Source organism: Ambystoma mexicanum, chromosome 11 (assembly GCF_040938575.1).
Source record: "Ambystoma mexicanum isolate Mex_15411 chromosome 11, UKY_AmexF1_1, whole genome shotgun sequence".
Taxonomy (NCBI): domain Eukaryota; kingdom Metazoa; phylum Chordata; class Amphibia; order Caudata; family Ambystomatidae; genus Ambystoma; species Ambystoma mexicanum.
In genome coordinates, this window is record NC_090934.1 from 938,147,132 (window position 1) to 938,171,644 (window position 24,513).

A 24,513-nucleotide genomic window follows, 5' to 3' on the forward strand; every position below is an offset into this window, starting at 1 on the left:
GACCCTTAGGCCTGAAACATCAGCTATCAGCACTCAGACCACTCTGTTTTTAACAGAACCAATGGCAACAAAAAAAGTGTCAGTTACAACGCAGACAACAGCTTTAATGCAAGAAGCAAATTCTGTGAATATAGAGAAAGCTGGGATACAAACTGAATTCAATCTCAGTAAAAATGACGAAATGGGCGGAACAGCTAGAAACCCAAACAGAAACATAAGATCGCCACAATCAAAAACGTTGGCAGAAAACAAAACAACATTCACTAGTAGAAGAGGTAGTGAAGAACCCTCATCTTCAAATATCGACCCAACACAAAAAACAGACTTAATGTCTATAATGTCGACTCTAACCATAGCGCTAGCACCCTTCACAAAGCTATACGAGGCTTTAAATGATACAGCAAGGGACCAGACTTCTTTGATCGCCCTCATGAATACGAAATTAACATATCTGGAAGGATATGTAACAGCAAAAGACAGGTTATTGAAAATACATGAAGACGGGCGGATAGAGAAAGAGAACGGAGAAATTTCATCGACGAACTCAGATCTGGAGAAGAAGAATGTGATAGAAGGTGGGAAAAAAGTGTCCTCAAAAGAACCTAATGGAAACACTAAAATAGTAAGAAAGGAGACCCAAGACGGGTTGGAAATAAAGGACAAGCAGACAAAACAGAAAGAAAAAGTGGTTATAACCCAAAAGGGGAAAGAGAAAGAGGCAGGAAATAAAACAAATTTCACATTTGGAATATTCACTAATCAAAAATCAATTGTGAGCAGTCCACAATTATTAACAAGTACAGTGAACGATAATAGCCAGTCTAAACAAACAAGAAAGAAAACGTGCACGGAAAAAAAGCCACTAAGACAACAAATAAAATTATTACTAACTGTAGTCAACCACTTGACGAGACAATAGATTCAGGAAATGATATAAGTGAATGAAGTGTATACACAGTGGACGAATACGAAACAGAAAACAACGCATCTCCAAGATTTAAAAGAAAAGCAGTCATACTGGACCTCTCTAACATGGAAATGGAACCTAAGAAGAAGGTTCGTATCATAGGAGAGAATGAAAATCGGGAGAGGCTGAGAAGGTTGCAAATAATCAAAAAGAAAATCAAGACAAGAGGCTGTTTACAATAGGGAAAGGAAATTTAACCCTAGAAGAAAGTAAGCGGACACAGAAATGTACAGCAGGCCGGAAAGAATCTCAAAGAAAGAAATCCGACCAGAAGAAGGAAATAGGGGCTACTCCACCTAGAAACAAACCCAGGAACATCATGGATAGAAATTTCTCTCCGACAAGCCGGAAACTAAGGTAGAGTAATGAGCAGAGACAAAATACACCAAAAAAAGATCAAATCGAAAAACCATACCCATCTAGAATACAAAGCTCATGCATATTTCATTTGGAATGGAAAAAAAGGTCTAAAGACAATCTAATTCTAAACAGAAATACAATTATCAACCTATTCAAACAGATTCCAAGATTACAATGCGTCGAAAATCGAGATTTATGGATGGTAGAACCTTGTGAAACTGGGAGAAAAGATTGCTCATATCTACATATTAAGTAAGAAGTTATCAAAACGATGCTTGAGAACGAAACAGCAAACTTTGATATCCTGGGATATGATCTAAGGAAATCACGGATTAAGACGTCAAGACAAGAGGATGAGATAAAAGATATGCCTCATAAAAACATCGGAAATACTCAATGGGGAAACCTAAAAGGAAGGGAAAGGACGGGTGAATTCGAACAAAATCAAAAACACCCAGTGAAGGAGAAAAAAGAAAAAGAAAACCAACATGTATTAAGAGGAAGTAAAGACTCGGCCCAGAAGAGTAACCATGGGGCGGAACATCTAAGAACACATCAAGTTCGCTCTATGGTCAAAACGTGTATAAGGTTAAAAGAAAACCAAGGAGATGGATCTTCTTCCCCTAGGGCCAACTATAATTGGGATGTGGATGACAAACTATCACATAAAGAAAGAAAGCAGGCTAAATCAGAAAAGGGAAAAGACACTGCTCGCAATCGAGTAGCGGAAATTGTGAGGAGATAACCGCCAAACTGGTCATGGAAAGTGTCGGACATACATATAAAGAAACACAATTAGCAACCACAAAACCTGATCGGGACCCTTCAGGTAGATCAACTGGTAAAAGAATGTTCCTTATTGACACTGAGAAACTTTTTCATAGAAATGGCCTCTTGGAACACACGAGGGTTCAGTCACCTAACTGTAAAGAGTGACGTGAATCTGGGGCAATGGGATATACTATGTCTGCAGGAGACATGGTTAACACAGAAACCAGAAATGGATGGATATTCTACATTTGTTATACCCGCAAAACAGGGCCTAAAAGGCCGTCCCACAGCTGGCTTACTTACAGCAATAAGATCAGGTATCGGATTGGAGGTGATAGAACAAAAAAACTCTTGCGATCAATTCCAAGTTTTAATAATATACTGGAAATATATAGACAGTAGTAGTAGAGAAAAGGAAGAACGCATACTACTAATTAACACGTATTGGAACCCAGAGTCAAGCAGGGACGAGTTGTATCTGGAAAATCTTATAAATATTCTAGATGAAAATGCGGAAAACCAAACGTGTAATCACACTATAATCACAGGGGATTTCAATGCTATATGTAAGAACATTGGAAACCAACGACCACATTTATCAAAATCTGCGTCAATCTTGAAAAGAGGTGAACAACTCGAAAGAATACTGAGTTCAAGAGACCTGCACAACCTGCATTGGGTACGATCAGATAAAAACCTGATGATCCCTTCTTGGCAAAGAATGGAACAATCAGGGACATTAGACCACACATTTGTGTCCAAGGAGCTGCTGGGAACTATAGTCAGTTTTGCGATAGTAAGGACTCAAAATAGTGATCACAATTTACAGCATATAAGGTGGGCGAACTCACAGAAACCCCAACAGCTCTTTAACCAAGAAATAGATGTGAACATCAAGGAATCCAGGTTAAAACTGACGGAGAACGCAATAAAGCAGATTTCTGAAAAATACTCCAGGATAATGGATGGGGAAGTTAATACAAAAAAAAAGAAGTCAGAGAAGACGATGGATTATACACTTCTGTTAAATAAATATATGAAGACGACAAACAAAACCAAAAAAATCCCAATGAATCATCTTCATACATATAACCAGGAGCTAGTAACAAGAAGAAGAACTGTACGAAAACTAAAGCGGATGGTGATCAGATCCGATACACAAGAGGCGCATGAAAGTTGGAAGAGCGCCAACAGGAACTATAAATCCTGGATAATTCAAAAAAGGCACTCCCTTTACCAGGCAGATTCGGAGATAATGTTTAAAACATTATGCGGGAAAAAATCAAGAGACTTTTGGACCCTTATATAAGGGAACTATGATGTCATCTACCACCGCCCTACAAAACTGTGTAGGAGAAGGGAGCTGGATCTCCCACTTCTCCAACCTATATGCACCACTGCCCGACATAGAGAGTGCCTGCCTGCGAAAAAGGAAAAAGGGGACTGACTCGCCGTGGGAGATCACAAAAAACGAAGAAGATATCCTGGCAAAAATCAAACAACTTAACAACTCAAGGGCCCCGGGGCCGGATGGGATCACAAATAGTGACCTAAAACACCACCAAGAAATATGGGCTCCCTTGATCAGTAACATCTTTAAAACCTGCAACCAGGAGCAAAATATACCAGCTTCATGGAGAAAAGCGATAGTGGTTCCAATCTTTAAACGTGGAAATCGAGAAGACCCATGCCACTACCGTCCAATATCCTTGTTGGATGTCATTGGGAAAATATACGGCGGGCTCGCCTTGGAAGCATTTCAAGCCTGGCTCAAAGCCAAAAACGGGGGAGATCCATTCCAGACAGGATTTGTAAAAAATGCAGGAACATCGATCAATATACTGACGCTAATAACAATCAAGGCCAAGGCTATGCAGACCGGTCAACCCGTATATATGGCATTTGTTGACCTGGTACAGGCGTTTGACCAGGTCAACAGGGACAAACTATGGGAAAAGCTGGACGCTATTAAATGCCCTGCAGCTATTATGGGCCCGATTCAAACATTGTACAAGGACACATCGATTAAAGTAAGGCTTGGGCAAGATGGTCTATTGTCGAGGGAAATTCCAACTTCCAGGGGGGTGAAACAAGGCTGCCCCCCTGCTTTATTTAACGCATACATCGCTGATTACGCTGAGCACGAGAAGGTAATAAGATGCTTCCCTCCTGCCATTGGGGGTGAAAAAATATCGCGCTTGTTATATGCAGACGATATTATTTTGATAGACAACACGCAGATAGGTCTGCAAAGACAGTTGACGAACCTGATCATATATCTAAAGCAGAATAACCTAAAGTTAAATCCAGAAAAAAAACAAAATAATGGCCTGGGAAGGCAAGAAAAAGAAGAACCAAAGCAAACAGAACTGGTTTGCGGAGGGGCTAAAACTGGAAAAAGTAAAAGACTTCAAATATCTGGGAGTCATGATGTCAATCAACGAGTCAGAAATAACAATGCAAAATCTGCTATGGACAAAGATAAAAACGTTAACAACACAAGCAAGGATGATTGACAAAAATTTTCATTATTGGCAGTTATCAACTTCTATAAGGCAAAGGTGATCCCTGCAATCCTTTATGGAGCGGATGCAATGTTCCTAATACCTGACATACTGTGGATTAAACTAGAGAGCTATTTCTGGAAGAAAGTGCTTAATCTGGCACAATCTACACCTATGCCACTGTTAAGGAGAGAGCTATGTCTCGTGTCATTAAAAGCGATCCAGGAGAGAAACATGCTAATGCTATATCGAAAACTCCAACTGAAGAATAAACTAAAACCTTTGGAGTTGGTGAAAAACGAGATGACAACGAACAACATTCGGGCACTAAAAGATTGGAAGCTGAGAAATACGAAGCTACTGAAAGATCTAGATGTCGCGGAAGAGATACTTGAAACAAACCCAGCCAAAATATCAAAAAAACTATTTGAAGCAGATTGGATTAGGACAGAGGACATAGCGCGATCATATAAGCTGAAGAAAGATTTCCCAACGGCCCCGAAAAAACTATACGATACAAGAGGTTATCTGAAAAAGTTCCCGGATAAAAGGCTGGCTAGAATATACTTGAGATTTCGATTAAATCAACTACATACTAACGAAATCCAATCTATAAGGAAATTGTCATCAGATAATAAATGTAGATACTGCAAATCAGAGGAGATAGTAGAAACTAGTCGACATCTTCTACTCGAATGTGAAGGTACCAATACATCGAGAGCAGCTTATCTAGGGAAAATAATGCAATCGTTTTCCACACTGACAGAGGATAACTGGTGGCAAGCCTTTAACGAAGGAGAAAATAACAAAAATGTGATCGCAGTAGCATCCTTCTTTGAAAACCTTAAGCTAACAACTAAGTAAAAGTAATAGGAGGAACTTCCAGGGGAATAAAAAGAATCCCATCGAAGTGAAAGACTTCATGTGTGAAAATGTGTGAGTACACGAAGAGACTTAAAGGATTAAATAAATAAATAAATGGAAGGAAGCTTGATAACAGAAATTGGTTAAAGACCTTGAGAACAACTAGAACTACGCAAATAATCCAACAGGTCAGGCAGCGAAATAAACATTATGGGTCAAAATGGAGAACAAGGAAGGGACTTTCTTTTCGTGCTTTCTTTTGGATCACTTAAGGCTGAAAGGGACCTCTTTGGAATCTATGGAAACATTGGACTTCTTTTTTTTTTTTTATTTTTACCTTTGAAAAAATTGTTTGTACAATTAAATCAAATAAAAAAAAATAAAATAAAGCTTGCTTCGTAAATGACCAGAGGCGTAGCCAGGATTGTCTATTAGTACCCAGCACAGGTTATTGTGAATAAAACAAATGCACCGATTGGTGCATTTGCAAGCCTTAACACATGGTAAGCCCGCACATGTTGTTGTCCATCCCTCACGCTGGTCTTCGAATTTTTGTTTTCTTTCTTTCAGGCCAACATGGAAAGGGAGAAGGGAGAATGTAACCACTTCCTTTACCTAAAGCGCCCAGATAACTCTGGGTCAGGCACGCTATATAAATAAAATAAACAAACAAACAAACTACACGCAGTCCCTTCTCCCCTTCCATGGCGGCCGTTTTCTTGGTTTACTATGGCCACCAGGGAAAGGGAAAATTGACTATGTTTCCAGGTATGGGGTGGCCATTTTATTTATGTATTATTTTTACAGCTGCGAAATGCTACGCGTCTCGCAAACGAAAAAAACTATGATGGCAATAAGCCCCTCGCCAGCGGGCCATTACCGCGTTTGTTAATGCCCCCAGGGCCTTCATTAACTATGGGCCCCGGGGGCATTACCTTACGTGGTAATGGCCTGCAAGCTCTGGGTTTATTGCCTAAATAAGTGGGGCCAGCAGCTAATCTAGTTGGACCCACCGCATTGACATTAACATCTTAAAATGCCCACACAGCTCTGCTCAGTGGGCATTTACAGATTTTGGGTGGGCCTTGCCCGCTCAGGCCCTTTCCTGTCTATGCCTCTGGAGATAACGCCTATACGCACATAAAGGTGCACAGCAGTGGTCCGTTTTTGTCTTCTGCATTTAAGTGGGTTTAACATGAAATTGCTCCAGGCACAGCTGTGCAGGCAATGGTGAAAGGGTGGCTACAGTCCTGGACATGTCCCTTAAGAGGTGCGAATGGTGGGTGATTGGAAAGGGGAAGATGCATAAGGTTGCATGCTGTGGGGGACAATGACTGAAATAAATGATGGTAATTTTCGTTCACTTTGTTTCTTTCAGTCTTGATAGTACAGTTGCAAAATACAGTTGTGGGCCTGGAGTGGAGGAAAGGCAGGGACCGGCATGGGGTATACATTGGGGAGTAGGGAGAATGATGGGTTAGAGGGGAACATACTTCTTCTTTGGTACACTGAGTACAAGATCATATTTTATGTTATATTGTTTGATATCTGTATAGCGTCCTCACATGGCTCTTGGCGAGTAAGAAATGGTATCCTGTGTGCATGTGGAAAACTGAGGGGGACAGTGTCTTTTTGTGCAGATCGCATTCTGGCCGTGCAGTAAAATAACGCAGCAATTACATTGCATGTGACTATAGAATGTATAGTTACAGACAAAATACCAATTATTAGCAGAGATGAATAGTACAGAGACATTAATTGAGCTGTATTATGTATAGTGCTCGGGCACAACGTGGATGGCGGAGTCAGGGATTATGTGACAGCTGTAATACAATTCATTGAGGGGCAGCACTAGCGTTTGAACATCAGGCAAGAATAAGTGTGTTTATCAATCCCAAGGGCCACTACCTACAGTTGAGGGTTCTGCAACACATCACATGCAATCATACGTACAACAATATGCAATCGTATGCACATTACTTGCTCTTTTGGCAAACTGAGCAATGATAACTAGCAATGCACGTCCTTTGCCCAGTCCCACCTTACTATGAAAACCATCAGATAAACATTATGAGACATATCATAATTTCATGAGTGATAGATATTATACGATACACAGAAGGATAGGAAAACATTCTTGAGCTCAGGAAGCATGCAAAGACAATCATATAGGACAGGAAATGGTGTTAGAGGCTCCCAATTAGACACTGGAAACACATATGAATTGTATAGTGTGTTCTATTGCAATGCAACTATACTTTGAAGTGCAGTTTGTGTTTCCATGTTGCGTGTACCATGCAATACCACATATGAAGAGGTGGCACTGTGCAGTTTGACACAAGTTTTGCTTTGCTAAAGACGGACAGAGAAAAATGCAGGGGGGGAGGGCGCACTTACTTACATACCGGTGGGGAAGATGGCAGCTCCTGCTTCCTAGGAGGCTCGGAGTGGGGCTTTACCATGTATATATACCATACATAAAATTTAGAAGGTCCAATCCAAGCATAGGACGTGTGAGAGGTGAACGGGCAGAATTAGTGAAGTAACTAGGTCATGCTTGGCCCAAGCAGTAAACAATGTCACCTGACAGCACTGTGTGGGTAGGGAATGCTCAGGCTGGAAGTCAATAAGGTAAGCACCAGTGTAAAGAGCAGCGTGGAAGGGCTCCTTATCCACAAAAAGCTAGTTTTATAGTAAGGATAAGTGTATTTCAGTATGTAGCTTCCCTGCTATGGACAGAGTCCTGAGACTCCTGCCCTAACAGCCATTGTGCAATGCCAGCAAACTTTTTGGCAATTTGGCTTATTAAGAAAACTGTGCCACTCTTAGGCACTTGCACGGTTGCTATGGGAATAATCCGAGATGCAGTTGCCCAATTCAGTTAAAAGGTGGCAGTAGGGAGGAGCTTAGATAGCTTTGAGTAAAACATCCCAGTTTCTGGATAGACTCCTCTTTCATCAGCACTGAACAGTCTTCAGGCCAGAAGGGAGAGAATGGTCTTGTAGCACAAATTCATTTGCTCCAGAAAAACACACTGGGAGCCCAGAGAATGGTAATCTGGGAATCCTATACGCTTTAAACCCTTTACAAAAACCCTTTACAAACAACAAGCAGGTTTGCATTAAAACTTGCAACAACATAAACATAAATTTACTGCACAGCTACATCCCAGACATACGACCTTTGCCAAGATCAGGGGTATTGGCAGCAGATAAACTGGGGAATACTTCCAAAACCCTTTCAATACACAGGCGAGATTACATTAAAATATGTGAAAACACTAGTTATATCCAGCAACACTACCCAGCCCCAGATTAAACATTTTCCAGCAGCAAGAAGTGCATTTTAGTTCATGCATTTAAAATATATTTCCAAATATGCTTTTACGTTCAATGTTTTCCAGAGTCAGGGGGAGCATGCAGTCTCCTGCGTATAGAAAAATATAATCCGTGGTAGTTTATGAAAGGGTGGGACAGATTTGGGGTCTTCAAAAAATTGCTACAAATGAATCATTTTCTTGGTGTCACTGCATTGTGCATGGTGTGTGGTATTAATGATGTCATCACGATGGCCACCACCAAAGTACGTACACTCTTCGATAACTGTTACTAATGGATGTATTTTAATTTCTAAGGTCTCATTTGAAGGATATTTTAAGGCCTAACAAAGAGGCCCTAGCTACATTGCCTCTGACGGCAATGCAGTTTCAAAAGTTCAATTTATTTATCAACATTACAGATATGTACTTACAACACTAGTGTTACACGTTTCGGTCTTCATTTTTTTTCAGTGATTCATTTTTATCATTGGTTTCAGGTACAGCCATTTGACTGAAGTTATGGAAAGTGTAATGCAGCCATAACCACAATCATCTAAACGTAAGCGCTAAAGTGGTTTAGTTCAAAGACACACTATCTGCAGATAAACTACTTCATGCAGTACGATTTCGAAGTGAGTGCCCTGACAGTGATATAAACACTTTCCAGAACACTTTGGAAAAATACAACTTTAGAAGAAATAAAGAATGTACTCTAAGGTGTCAACTTTCAAGTTACAAGACGTGCACACAAAGGTAATATTGTTTAGACTACAGGCCAAATAAAATAAAATAAACTAGTAGAACATGCAGATGCGGGTGAGAGCTTAATCAGCTGAAAGGAGCTATCCTGTACAAGATCCCAAAGTACTGGTACTCAATTACAAAAAATGCTTGCATCTTTTACAATAGCTCTGAAGCTACGAGGTATTCATTGCACACTGATTGTATTGAAGATGCAAGTCATAAAATGTATGAGGCAGTTGAGTAAAAATAGCCACTAGAAGATGAGTGGGATCTCTGAAGGCTTCATGAAGCCGACACAGATATAAGAGATATCGTTTTTGCGATAAATTTTTATTGAATAGAAAATGTGGTTGGGAAAAGGCCTACCTTGCCCTATTCTAAGTGGGATTTCCCCTACCTAACTCAAACCTAGGCGAGTCTACGTCAGGAAGCCCAAATCAAATGTTCCGTCTGTGTCCAAACCTATTCTTGCCCTCAGATACTACTTGGATCAAAATGTGTAAGAGTTGAGTCTCAAAATGATAAGTCTTCAACAAATGTCCACTGACTCTTCACAGCTCGTGACTTGATAATGGATTCCCTTCCCAAGCTTTCAGGCACTTCAAAATGAAAAATAGTGGGATGCGTCCCAGCCCCTTTTGTCCATGAAAGGTTCTTCACTTTCCTTAAGACACAGTTCTCAAACGTTCCCACAATACTTTCAATTGACAAGAAGGGGGTGCATCCTAGCCACTCTTGTCTGGCAAAGTTCTCAAAAAGTTCACAAAGCAAAAGTTTCTTCACTTGGAAACTGGTGTATTCTCCTACCAGATTTCCCAAGAGGTCATCAATGGCAAACACAACACAACACAACTGTTTCTCTTCTGGTTAGAGGACAACTTGGCAACACTTGCTCTCTCTTGGCCCTTGGCAATGCTTGCACTCTCTTGACAATATTTGCTCTCTCTTGGCCGCTGGCAATGCTCGCGCTCTCTTCATTCTTGGCAAGACTTGCTCTCTCTTGGCCCTTGGCAATGCTTGCTCTCTCTTGGCAACACCAGCTCTCTCTTGGCCCTTGGCAAGGCTTGCACTTGGTTTTGACAGTTCGATATTCATACGACTTGTCTGCACTACGTTCACTCACACGTGAGTGAAAGGATCTGCGCGGCACACGCAGACAACATCAGAGCGTCCGGGAGTCCCTTGCTTGCCTCAAACTAGTAGTAAATTGTTTCTAAGTGTTCTGCCGGGTGCGCGTAGGACCCCGACACGTGCAGTTCCTCCCGACCAGTTGCAACTCGGCCCACTGAGACAACCAAGCTGCATTCTCTGCCTCGGCATTCCGCTGCACAAGCTCTGGAAGGGGGACGAGAGGTACAGACCCTCTCAGGATCCGCTGTGGTTACCGGCGTCCTCTTCCCTCTCCAGCGCTGCTTGAAACTGCTTCTCTGGCTTCTCCTGCTTGTTCCCCTTTCCTTTCCCTTGGTCTGCACCTTAGAGGGATATTTATACCACACAGTCTGTCTCAAGTGAAGCTGATCGCCACTCATTAGCTTATTATCACGATCCTGGTACTAAGTATCCCTCTTCTTCGTCTCAGTAGCAAACTATTGTTTTGTCATCTTCTTTTTCCCATTACCAAAGTGGTGTGGGTTTATGGTTGTCAATGGGACAACAGGGAAGGGACTTACAATAGCCCATGAAGGCTTGTGGAACGGAAGGGACATCATGGAAGGGAAAAGGGGAATACTGTGGCATCCCATCTCCTCTCACCAGGTCACCTACCTCCAGGTAGTCATCCCTTGCAAATCCACCCCTTGGGTCAGGATCTAACAGCTTTGGCCATTCCCTGGCCACCTGGGTGGAGGCTGGTTTAGGGAAAGGAGTGAGGATGCCCTCTGATTCTTCACAGAGCCTCAATCCAAAAGATGCCTCTGCAGAAGGAACAAGTTACTTACTTGTAACTGTTGTTCTCCAGCATGGGTCTGGCATGGATTCACATGCTCATGAATATTCCCTGTCATCAGGCTGGGAATCCTCGGTAAAGAAAAAATCAGTATCAGTTTCGTTTCTGATCTGTCTTTCTTAGTAGTAACCAATCACTGGTCTCTGGGTCATACTGCCCCCAGCCAATGACTGCCCTCTCCCTAAGTCCCGCCTCTGGCAGCCATCTTCAGATTTGGTAGCACGTAAAGTGGCAGTATGACCAAGTGAAGAGCCGCAGAGGGGTAGGAGGGAGGGTTCGCATGTGAATCCATGCCAGATCCATGCTGGAGAACAACAGTTACAGGTAAGTAACTTGTTCCTTCTCCAGCATGGGGTCTGGCATGGATTCACATGCTCATGATTATAAGAATACAAAAGCAGTACACACATGCACAACCACGGGAGGTGGCAAAAGGCTCAACATTAAGCATTACATAAAATCAACACTAAGCAACTCTTACCTCCCCACCAGGCCCACCTTCAGGCGAACAGGTTGCGCAGCACTGCTTGGCCGATTCTGGACTCCTCCCTGGAATCCCGGTCGACGCAGTAGAATCTTGTGAAGGTGTGCGTCGACCTCCACGTAGCAGCCCTGCAGATGTCCAGCAGGGGCACACCAGACAAGAACGCCATGGTAGCAGCGATCGCTCTGATCGAATGGGCTCTCGGACGGCCGGGCAACGGTCGGTTTTCTAACTGGTGACAGTGCATGATGCAGCCGGAGAGCCATCTGGAAATGAAGTCTTCGAGAGCCTTCCCTTGGTTCACAGGTCCAAAGTTCACAAACAGCTGTGACGTCTTCCGAAAACTCTTTGTGCGGTCCACGTAGAACTTCAGCGCTCTAGCCACATCCAGCGAGTGCAAAGTCCGCTCGGCCAGCGACGAAGGCGACGGGAAGAAAACTGGTAACACCAAGGGCTTGTTGAGCTGGAAGTCCAACGGCACCTTGGGCATGAAAGAGGGGTGCGTCCTCAGCACACCCTCGTGTCGTGAAAAGTCAAGTATGGAGGCTTGCAGGATAGGGCCTGGATCTCTCCCACTCGTTGTGCGGTGGTGATTGCCACAAGGAAAGCGGTCTTCCACGACAGGAACTTCAACGGCGCCGAATGCAGAGGCTCGAATAGCGCCCCCATGAGCCTAGACAGCACCACGTTGAGTTCCCACGCCGGGGCAGGAGCCTTCACCGGCGGGAACGATCGGAACAGTCCCTTCATAAATTCCTTCACCAGGCGATGAGACCACAAGGACGCCCGTCCCGTAGTTCAGGTGTATCGGGAGATCGCAGCCAGATGTATCTTGATGGAAGCGTGAGCTAGTCCAGCCTTGGCCAGCGACAGTAGGTACAGCAGTACTTGAGGGGCTGTAATCCGCAGAGGGTTAATCTTCTGTGCACGGCACCAGACAGAGAACCTCTTCCACTGATGTCCGTAGCACTTGAGAGTTGAGGACGCCCTGGCCTTTGCAAGAACCTCTCTGCAGTCAGCCGGGATATCGTACCCTCCAAACTCTAGTGCTGCAGGAGCCAGGCATGCAAGTTCAGCGACTCTGGGTCTTGATGAAGGATGGCGCCTCCTTCTCTGGACATAAGATCTGCGCCCGTCGGCAGCTTGACCGATAGGGACGCCGACAAGTCCAGAAGGTTCGGGAACCAGATCTGCTTCGGCCACGCTAGTGCGATGAGGATCATCGGAGCAGCAACGGCAACGTAGGGAACGCATATAGGAACAGGCCCTCCCAGGGGAATGAGAAATTATCGCCCATGCTCCTCGGTTGGGGAAACCTGCTGGCGAACCTCTGGCACTTGGAGTTCGTCGTCGTCGCGAACAGGTCAATCTGGGGTTTGCCCCATCGCTCGGTCCACTTGATCCTGGCGTAGTACCCACTCGTGGCACGAGCGCAGCTCTCTGCTGAGTGAGTCGACAATGGTGTTTTTTATCCCTGCCAGATGAAACTACACCAGAAACATCCCTTGGGTAACGGCCCAATGCCACACATCCTGGGCTTCCTTGGATAGGGTTGCGGATCTGGTTCCGCCCTGCTTCCGGATGTAGAACATCGTGGTGATGTTGTCAGTGAAGATCCTCACCACCTTGCCCTTGAGGGACAGGAGAAAAGACCTGAGGGCCCAGAACACTGCCCGGAGCTCCAGGATGTTGATGTGGAGCGGCTTCTCGCGTGAAGATCTCCGGTGTGCGCTCCCCACCCCTCCAGGGAAGCATCCGTCGTCACCGTCGCCTGGTGGTCTGGGGTCTGAAAGTCTGTCCCTGCCGCTAGATGAGCGCGGGAGCCCCACCACCGGATCGCTCGTCGGAAGGTCTCGTTGAGAGGGATCCTGTCCTCGAAGCTGCCCGTCACTTGAATCCAGCGGGCACCGAGGAACTCCTGTAGAGGGCGCATCCGCAGCCTGCACAGGCGCACGAGATAAATGCAAGAGGACATCATGCCGAGGAGGGACTTGATGGACGTCACCCTGGCAACGTCCGTGGCCAGCAGACGCTGCACCTTGCCTATGATGGCCTTTGTCCTTTCCTCCGACGGCGAGGCCATACGCGCCACTGTGTCGAGCTTGGCGCCCAGAAACAGTGCGACTTGAGAGGGGACCAGGTGGGACTTGGGGAAGTTGATGGAGAACCCCAGGTCCGTAAGCAGCTGGACGGTCTTCGCTGTGTGTTCTACGGCGAGCTCCCTTGTCCTTGCGCGGATGAGCCAATAATCCAGGTAGGGGTAGACGTGGAACCCCTGCAGGCGCAGCCGCGCCGCCACTGGAGCAAGGCACTTGGTGAAAACCCTGAGTGCCGACTTCAATCCGAATGGGAGGGCCTTGAACTGGTAGTGCCGCCCTTGGACCACGAACCTGAGGAACTTCCGATGTCCTTTTAGAATGGGAATGTGAAAGTATGCATCCTCCAAATCTAATGACTACAGGAAATCACCCTCCTCCAGCTGTCCCAGCACGTGCTGGAGGGTGACCATCCGGAACTTCTGTGCCTTGATGTACTTGTTCAGTCGCAGGTCCAGGATGGGTCGCCACCCTCCTGTCTTCTTTTTCACAAGGAAGTACCTTGAGTAAACTCCGGAGCCCCGGAGCCTCTTTGGGACGAGCTCGATGGCACCTTTCTTGAGCATCGCCCTTACCTACAACAGTAGTTGAGGGATGTGGTTTTCCTTCCTGTCCACGGGAGGAATGCGGGGGCACTTTTTTAGAAATTTGAGGGCGTGCCCCTGGGCCAGGGCGTCCAGCACCCAACGGTCGGTGGAGATGGACTCCCACAAGCTGACAAACTTCGCCAGCCGGCTTTGGTGGGGGCCCGACGCCACGGTCGGTTCAATCTTGCTTTGAGGACGCCTTGTCACCTTGCCGCCTTGGCCTCCCTGGCGACGACGGTGGGATCCACCCGACTTGCCTCGTCCTCTATAGGCTTCCTGCGACGAGGAGCGGGCCGCATGGCGGTACGTAGAGGAGCCACCGCCGAATCCCTTGGAGGCACCCTTCTTGCCTCCGGAGCTCCGAAAGGACGGTCTTCGTTGCTGGAGAACTCCTAGGGCCTTAGCTGTCTCTGTGTCCGCCTTGATGGCTTGGAGGGACTCATCCACTGTTTTCCCAAACAGGTTGTTCCCGTCGAACCGCATGTCCAAAACCTTGGCTTGTACGTCCTGGCGGAAATCCGTCGCCTTGAGCCACCCTCGTCGTCTGAGGCAAACGCCGTTGCCTAGCTGGCAGAAAGCGGTGTCGGCAATGTCCGTTGCCACCGTTATGGCGTGGTCCGACGCCACCTCACCTTCCTGCAAGATCTCCAGGGCCTCAGCCCTCTTGTCGTCCGGCAGGAAGTCCAACAGGTGGGCCATCTTGTACCATAACTCCCTGTCGTAGCGGGCCACGATCGCGAGGGCGTTGGCCCCCTTAATCGTTGCCGCCGACAAGATAACTCGTCGTCCCATTGCATCCAGCTTCTTTCCTTCGCCGTCCGGCAGGGAAGTTGACGTTGAGGCTGATGCTCCCCCGCTTTCTTCTTGGCCGCCGCTGAGACGACCGAGTCAAGGGGCGGTTGCGCCCTAAGGCACAAAGGGGCCGCGTTGGGGACCGGGTACTTCTTCTCGTACCGATCCCTCTTGACAGGCTGCGTAGATGGGTTCTTGAGAAGGGTGAGACCTTCGTCCCAGATGTCATCCAACAGAGGCACGGCGAGGACTGTCTTCCTCTTGGCCTTCCTTCTTCTCTTCGGGGCAGAGCTGAAAAAGCTCAGATGCCCTGGCGATCATAGCGTGGAAAGACCCAATCTCGTCGGGCGGGGAGGCCCGGGCTGGAGGGGATGGGAGCTCCGTCCCGTCGTCACCGCCATCGTCATCCGTACCCGTCGTGGCTGTGTCATCCCCAGGTACGGGGGACATGGGCAAAGGTTGAGCAGGCCGCGAGGGCTGAAAAGGCGGGGCTGGATGGGTCCATCTTCTCTTGTTTGGGGGACTTCCCGATGGGCCTTGCTCTGGCTCCTCCGTCGGGCCTGGTTCCGGCTCCTCCGTCGGTGGTAGGTGCAATCTCGTCCTTATCTCCGAACAGAAGGATTGTATTGCCAACAAAATGGCCGCCGAGTTGTCCTGCGGCTCCGCAACGGTTGACTAGGAACCTTGCCAGCGTCACTGTCGCTCTTGTCGTCCCCTTTGCGGGATCCCTCCCGTGGGACCGGGCCTCTTCGACGCCCTCGTCGAGGCCCTCCAAGACTTCAACCAGTTTCTCCTCGGAGGCTGTGTCCGTGTCCACAATGGCCACCGGCTCCCCCCTCTTTTTCCGCCAGGGTCTTCACGGGGGTCTTCTCGATGGGCCTGAAAGAGGCTTCCCTCCGCGGTGGCAGAGAAACTCTGGGCCCCGAGGTCACCTCCACTGGCGTAGCCTCCCCAGGCTGCGACAGGGACGCCGCGACTTCCTCAACAGAGGTGTTAGCCGGGTGAATCAAGGCCTTCACCACCTTCTGTGGGCCTGTGGCCTTCACCTTCACCTTGGGGGGAGGGTCACTGCCTCCGTCCCTCTCGGCTGGATCCTTCGAGACCGACCGGGGCCTCTCCAGAAGCTTTGCCGGGTTCTCGGCTTTCCTCTTTCCTGAGCCAGAGCGTTGGCTCGTGGTTGATGGTGCTGGGGAGGAGGCGCCCTGCCTGGCAGCCGAGGAGCCCGACCGTTCGGCGCTCCCGGTGCCCGCGGACTCGCGGTGCTTTGCCTTCTGTTGGGCCCCCGTCGCCGAGGCACCCTCACAGGACTTAGAGGACCGCTCAGACTTCTTCTTCTTCTTCTCACCTGACGGACTCTTTCCTTCCAGCCAGTTGGAGAGACGAAGATGTCGATCCTTGATGGTCCGTTCCGACATGTTCCCGCAAAATGCACAGTCCTTCTCCACGTGCGTTTTGTCCTCATGAAGGCAGTCAAGGCACTTCGAATGCTCGTCCTCTTTGAACACATTTTGCAGCCGGCATCCAGGGCAAACCCTGAACAGCTTTCCGGGCGTCGAGCTTCCTTTCTCCTGGGCCATGTCCGGGGTAGGCCACAGAAACTTCTGGACTCCTCCAAGAAGCGTAACTCGACGAAAACTTCACCCTTGAGGGGCGTAGAAAAAATCAGTTGATCGGATGTAGAAACGGTGGATCTTGAGGCTCTATTTGACTGAAAAATTAGAAAATCTCTTTGAAAAAGTGCGAAAACGCAGCAAAAGCTCGAGAGCTAAACACGAGGACTCCCAACACTTGAGCGTGCGGTAAAAATCTGAAGATGGCTGCCAGAGGCGGGACTTAGGGAGAGGGCAGTCATTGGCTGGGGGCAGTATGACCCAGATGCCAGTGATTGGTTACTACTAAGAAAGACAGATCAGAAACGAAACTGATACTGATTTTTTCTTTACCGAGGATTCCCAGCCTGACGACGGGGAATATTCATGAGCATGTGAATCCATCCTAGACCCCATGCTGGAGAAGACATAGTATACCACCAAAAATGCTATGCGACCAATGTACACAATGTGCTACAAAGTGCAGAAAACCGCCTGAAACACCACTGAATTTGCCAGAATGTGCAAGTCAGGTAGAATTTGTTGACAGTTTTTGGCCCTTTTGAAAAGGCAAGGCTTTCACAATTGCAGATGCTTAGCAACACCACGAGGAAATGTGTTACTTAAAATGTGCTAAAGAGGTAGATATGATATCAAGACAATTGCTGAAAATGCTTATGAAAATGATTTCTTTTACTTAGATGTAGTACTCATCCATCCAGTCACCAAGAAACAATCGCAGAGGTTTTTCTCAGAAATCAGTTAACAATGCTGTGTTCGACATGCAGAAGTTCCAACATAATTCCAATATGAAGGCTCTATATCAGGTTGCTAAATTACTATGGAAAACCATCCTTAATAAGGGCATGGCTACCCCCAAACTTAGGTCCGGGTCCCGCAAAAGGGGACTTACCAGGCCATTCAGACCTTGCAGGGCCCGGTAATTCCCTTTTGCGGGACCCGGAGCCGGTACGTCCGCATTCCCATTTGAGCCCCCATAGGGCTCAATGGGAATGGGGAGGATGGTAGCAGCAGTACCGTTCATAACGGTACCGTTGCTAACATCCTGGTCTGCTCGCGAGTGCCGCTCGGCATGCCTGGTCTGACCAGGCGTCCAGAGTGGCACCCGCAAGCAATCTTGTAATGTTGCGGCATGGCAACAACGGCGCCGTTGTTGCCTTACCGCAACAGTCGTAATGAGGCCCATTATGTTTTTGACTCTGCTAGTACAGCTGTGTGGAATTGAATAGTTCAGTGCAACAGAATTCTATTTGAAACTTCTCAGTGTCCACTTCATGCAATTAGCATTCCATGGGACAGAAAAGGATAACAACAGACTCATTCCTCCCAAAAGTCAAGAGAAAATAAACAAAAACATCCTTGCTATACTTCTATCCAAATGTCCCACTCGGACTACACCACCCTCATCCACCTTCCAATATCCCCCCAGTCACTCCGCCCCCTAACCAACATCCTTTGCCGACACCTTACACCCTGGCCAGATTGCCTACACTGCTGCTGGCCCAACCACCATTGAAACCTAAGAATCGTTGATTTGTCCTGTGGGCAGCAGAAGGTGGTAAAGCAATGTCACCGGAAACCTTGCTAAGACATCACTCACCTGCGTCCTAGGCCTGGGATAGAGAATGCTTTGTAATTTAGCCACCAGCATGTTTGGGAATCTAAGATGGAGGACTTCTAACGGTGTGTATTCTGTGGCAATATAACAACCCAAACTAGTATTTTCTCAATGAATTTACACAAAATTGCCCATTCATTTAAATCTATCAATTCCTTACTGTCACAGCCATATACTGAGACCGCCAACAAAAACGTGCCCTGTAATCTTAATGTTATCACAATAGCAAGTATATAAAAAGAGGTATGATAAAGCCAATACATTTACATGTTGTATATGTATGATATGTTGAGGTAAAAACAGACATCACGGAGAGGGTGCAGGAGGGCTGGATGAATACAAATCTGAAGATGAATAAATGAATAAGAGTGAGGGAGGATGTGTGAATGAAAGAGTATGAGAATAGATGAATGTGAAATACAAGTAGAATCAACATTTTGAAGATGGATGCATTAATGAAAGTATAAGGGCACATGATAGTGTGAGGATATATGGATGGATACATGCATAAGTGTGACATAGATGAACAAATTATTGAGTACGCAGGTTGGAATGGATAAATTAGTGTGAGGAAGGGTGAATCAATGAAAATATGGGGATGGGTGAACAAATGAGTGGGAGGGCAGTAATGCGAAGCCCCACAGCAAGGCTGTGTAATTTGACTTCACTGTTACTGTGCAGCAGACGGGAAGTTTGAACATGAGCAGCACAGCATGTAATGGTAAGAGAATGACGGTGTGTATATTAACCTATTGGAAGCTTGGAAGAGTACAGGATGGGCGAAGTCGTCCGTCCCTATTTACACAGTTTGAATTTTTGTGGAGAATGCTAGGTGCGCTTTAGCTGCTCATTCTACCTTGGATGGACGCAGTTCACACTGTTGTGTCCTGCCAAAAAAAGGACAGATTTAGCTTTTGGGACAAGAGCGTGTGGACGGCTAATGAGGGGGCAACAGCATTCTTAATGACTCAAGGTAATCGGCGGTGGGTGCACATTGTTACCTGATGGGGCATTAATATTTCGCTCGAATTAGCATGAACAATTTTAAAACATGCACCCTATGCAGAAGTTTTTCTTTAGAAAAACATACTCTTCCAGGTAGTGATCAGTCTTCCTCCTGTCTGTCGAAGCAGGATTCAGGATGTCTGGCACAGGCACCCTAGTGGCAGTAGTTATAACTGTGACCAAATGACATTTGAGAGTGCAGAATAGTCTGATTCATTTACTTGTTTTAATAAAGTGAAGTGAGCTGATCGGTCTATGAAAGTGAGGTCTGATAATCAGACCCACCTTTCAAAATGCTTCATGAAGAAAAGCCTCCCAGCAGCTACCTTGTGGTTTGGCAATATGGCAGTACAACATGACATGTACATTCCTGCAACAGACTAATTGAGCACAAAGCTACAACAGCGAGGATCGTCCGGTAACGTGGGCAGTCTTGATAAATTAAATCATAATGATCCAAATATAAGTCATGTCTGATTGTGACATGGTTGTTTCTGGGAATCCACAATTATATTGGCCAAAATCCTTTGGTGTCGTTTTATTTTCAGATCATTTGGGTTCTGCCCAGTGGTCGAAGTTTACGAAAAGAAATAGTGGAATTATGTTCCCTACTGGCCTGCACCGCTCCCCACAGACCCCCATCACCGCACCCCCTCCCATGCACAATAAACACCCCCAAAAACATGTGCCTGCTCTTTAAGGAAACGTCCTGTGTAGTGCACTAAAAGTGCAAGTTTCAACTTCTTCCTACACTTTTATTTTATAACGAACCAATTCCGGAACGGTTTCTTTTTAACATAAAAGAATAGGAACGGTAAAACGTAATTAAAATAAGTATAGGAGCACCGCTCCTGACCGCTCCCGCCCACTTCGACCACTGGTTCTGCCCCAGCAAAATCCTTTGTCTTCCCTGGGAAAAAGCTGTCACCTTCTGGGAAGACAGGAACTGCTCCAGGGGGGCAGGGAGAGGTTCAGTGCTCCAAAGGCCAAGCTCTGGAAGGCCAAAGGTAATCACACGATGGTGGTAATTAACAGAGACTCTTTGATGTAGGCAGGCAGGAGGAGGGGGACTGTTAGAGTAGCCAGGAGAGAGGCATTACCCCACAGAAGGGGTCTACCATCTTGGATTCTCCCAAGGCTCCCAAACCTTCTGCAGACAAAGCACCCGGGTCATGACATAATTAGGCAGAAGATTCTGAAACAGCACACAGGATTCGATCCCTTACAGAAGGCTAGAACCAATCCACTGTAGAATATTGTCTATTTAATGGGGTGAGACCACCGCCACTGTTGAAAGTTCTTTGGACTATTGAAGAAGGATTACATCTGGACCTTTATTGGGGGTCCAATCTGTACCAGAGCTCTCTGCCATAGAGGTGAAGATAAAGGGAGAAAGACTGTTCCTTTAACCATCCCTAAGGATCATTTGGGGTGAACTTCTGCCTGGTTTAGTCCTTCTGCAACTGAGACCACTGGTGCGAAGGACCCTGCTAACTGGAGCTGATAGAACCCTGGAAGTGATCTCTAAAAACTTTCCTGCCTGGAAGTGCAGAGCAAAGGATTTCCCTGGACCCTCGTAGGGGTCCCCAGCAACCCAAAGTCAGGAAACAGCTCAGTTTGCTAGATTCAATCAATCAGTTTTTGAGCCAGCCCAACTACCTCGAAGCACTTTTCGATCCACTGTAAGCATCCAAAGCTACCTTTGAGACTTGCCGCTTTTCAATCAGCAGACGAGCAGCTGACTCATTCAGTCGCCAACCTGCGTTCCAGAGGTTTGTGCCGATCTCAATTGTAGAACTGCACTGCATCGCTGGACCGGTCTGAGCTGATTCGACCGATAGCTTGCCTAGTTTCTTCACCTGATTAAAGCCGATCACTGCTACAGGACCGTAACCCCATCACTGGACAATCCCGAGCTGACTCAACTGTCTCAACGCCCAGGATCCATTGCGAACCAACAACTTGAAACATCTTGATGCCAATTCGACCCATTTAAAGCACCTTTAAACCTGGCCTTAGGCTGTTGAGCCCCAAGAACAAGTATTAAAGGTATTTGAAGTTGCTTTGTCCCACCGGCCTGCCCCAGTGACTAGTAAAACTCGACTCTCTACTTTTGTAATGACGTTGTCAGTGAAATGGACATTGCTGCAGAAATGATTGCTCGTGTATTCATATCTTCAGACTCAGGGTGCCCACTTTAATTACAAGCCCAGATATTCTACCACTCCCCTCCTCCACACTACTACTCCCCTCCTCCACACTACTACTGCTACTACTCCCTCCAACTACTCAAACACCCTGCTTTAATCCTGTACCATTCAGTTCACGTTCACTCCTTACACTAATCTCTATATTCACTTGGCACACAAACACGCACACACTGCAGAACCACTTTCAGTCCTAAGCCAATAACTCACCTACTCCACAAATCTCCTCCACAAGCTGCCACTCCCTGCTGCTGGTCTCTTGGTCGTCTTCCACCTCCACCTCAGACCTCACCTGATGAAACCCACACTTACTGTCCCCTGCCTAAATCCCCCTCCAACGTGATGATTGGGCACTTACCCTGGGAAATATGGCCTTGTCCTCCCGACCCGAGGTGTGTATGTGCAATGAAAAATCATGAGGGGACTAATACCCGCCCACTTTGTCCACACCAGCTCACTACATAGCAAAAATGGTGGTGTAGCAAGTCCAATTTTCATGTTTGTGTTCCTGGATCCGTTCTGGTGGGGTATCACAGTAAATCTGGGGAGGATGGTTCCTGTTCGCCTTTTTGTCCCTGACAGGAACTGTGACTTGTTGCAGAAGTTAACCGGCGGGTATTGCCGGCCACAGGATGCAGGTCTCTTCGTTGTGTCTGTGCACGGCTGCAGCTGAAAACTGTCTTTCCACTGATGGTGCACTGCTGCGGTTGGGGCTCTGCAGCGCAACAGTTTCATTTAGCGGTTTCTTCTCTCCACTGTCTTCCCTTTCGCTCAGCGTGTGGGCCGCTGATGCGGATTTTCTTGCTTGGCCTTCGCTGTTAGCTTTCTGTGCCGGCTTGGTGGTCTCTGAAAATGAAAAGAGACACTAGCCAGTGTCTGAGACATGAGGGACGGCTAGAGAGAAGGGTCTGTAAACAAGCATGCTTTCACAAGAGCAAAGGGGGAGGAATTGGGTCACCCTATGCTGCCACCGCCCACTTCAGGGTTAGGACTGGGTCTGGATGGCTCCCTGGTAGGACTCCCACCCCCTGCATAGAAAGAATGGGACAGCCCACCAGCAGCGTAGAAAGGGAGAATGGGACAGAGGAGCAGCAACGGACAGCAAAATGGAGAAGGCAACAGAGGGTAACAAAGGAAATGTAGGTGGCAGAGAAAGGGTGGGAGGGACACTGACCCTGTCACAGAGCAGAGAAAGGTTGAGTGAGAGAGTGAAATAGCAACAGGCAGAGGAAAGACGAGAGACTAAGGAATTAGTATTACAGAAGTGTCAGCTAAAAATACAAATGTGACATAGGGAAACAGTTTGCAATTCACAGCATTAGGCTTAGTTATGGAAGGCGCATAATAAAAATACGAGTATCAAAGAAAATTAAGAGATACAAATAACTCACTGAAAAAAGTAAGCTACAAATATAGAAAGCAAAGGTAGCTTGATTAAATAGTTAGTACAAAACACAAAATACATCAAAACAAAGAAGCACTTCTGTTAAGCAGGGCTATTGAAAATGAGAAGCTTGCCTGGTGGTACAAGAGCGTTTCCAGTAATACAAATACCAACAAAAAAAAAAAAGAAGAGTGCTGAGTTGAGCTGAAGGAGGAATATGTCTAAAAAGCCGCAAAAACACATTTTTAAAACAGATACGTATAGCCAGAGAGAATTTTTGTATGTTTATTTTGATATTACTTTCAATGTAACATTTGTTATTTTTACATTGTCATTTTCACTCTAGCCTCTTATTTCCGTGATCTTTTAATATAGAACCTTTACAAATGGTAAATTTACTTATACAAAACTAGATTGAATTAACATAGGATGCCCTGGCATTGAAGTTAATCTATAAAGGTAATTTTCAAAAGGCCACCAGAACTAAATATGAAAAGAGCACAATGGATTGCGGATGCCAGCTAACATACTACAGCTTGAGGAAATGTCAGATCTGATGTGCTGCAGGGTATAAGAATCGGCCTCCACCCAAAAGCATGCAGTAAGGTGGCTTTTACAATCAATTAATGGTGTCTGGCCTCAGGAGGCTGCTGTCATTATGCTAATAAGTAACCCGAGAGTCACGGAGTGAGCACTAATCCTTCAATGAAGGTTGGCAGCATGCGCAATCGAGCGAACGCGCCTTTCTGTACTATAATATGTTTGCAGCTTAGTTTCTGGATTTGTAGGCACAAAGGGCAGGGCCATAAAAGTTGGCAGAGTCAAGGAAATCCCATTTCGACCTTCCAATGTATCAAATCCCACACATTGCACTTCACAACTCATGTATGACTTACCTTGGTCATGATATCACACACTTGCAGTTCAGACAGCCTTGGCCACTCTCATCTGGAGGATTCAATTTACGGAGCTTGTGCTGACGAATCTCCCGTACTAATGTGTAAAAGGCATCTTCGACCCCCTAAAAAGTGAACAGACATGAAAAAATGGTGTTACAAGATGTAGGGTGCCAAACTAATTTTCATTGGGCAACTCAACAAGAAAGGTATATGTTAGATACCTAATGGATACTACTACCGTCAAACCTGAGATAGTTGAGCATTTTTTGGAGCTCAAGTCGGATAGGCGTTGTGTTTATATAAAGGGTGCTCTTCTACTAGAGAAAATGTATGCATGCTCACAGAAACCTGTGCAAA

General features: G+C 46.3%; 1 protein-coding gene across 5 annotated transcripts in view; it reads right to left on the reverse strand.

Annotated features, from left to right (window-relative positions):
- The window catches only part of LOC138503949 (GTPase HRas), a 609,987-nt gene that overhangs the window by 78,829 nt on the left and 506,645 nt on the right, over positions 1-24,513 (reverse strand). For all 5 annotated transcript variants that reach the window (XM_069624075.1, XM_069624073.1, XM_069624076.1 and 2 more), the window contains one exon: positions 24,154-24,278. In XM_069624075.1, the coding sequence (XP_069480176.1) occupies positions 24,159-24,278 (120 nt within the window). In that variant the 3' untranslated portion in view covers positions 24,154-24,158. The remainder of the gene's footprint in view (positions 1-24,153; positions 24,279-24,513) is intronic.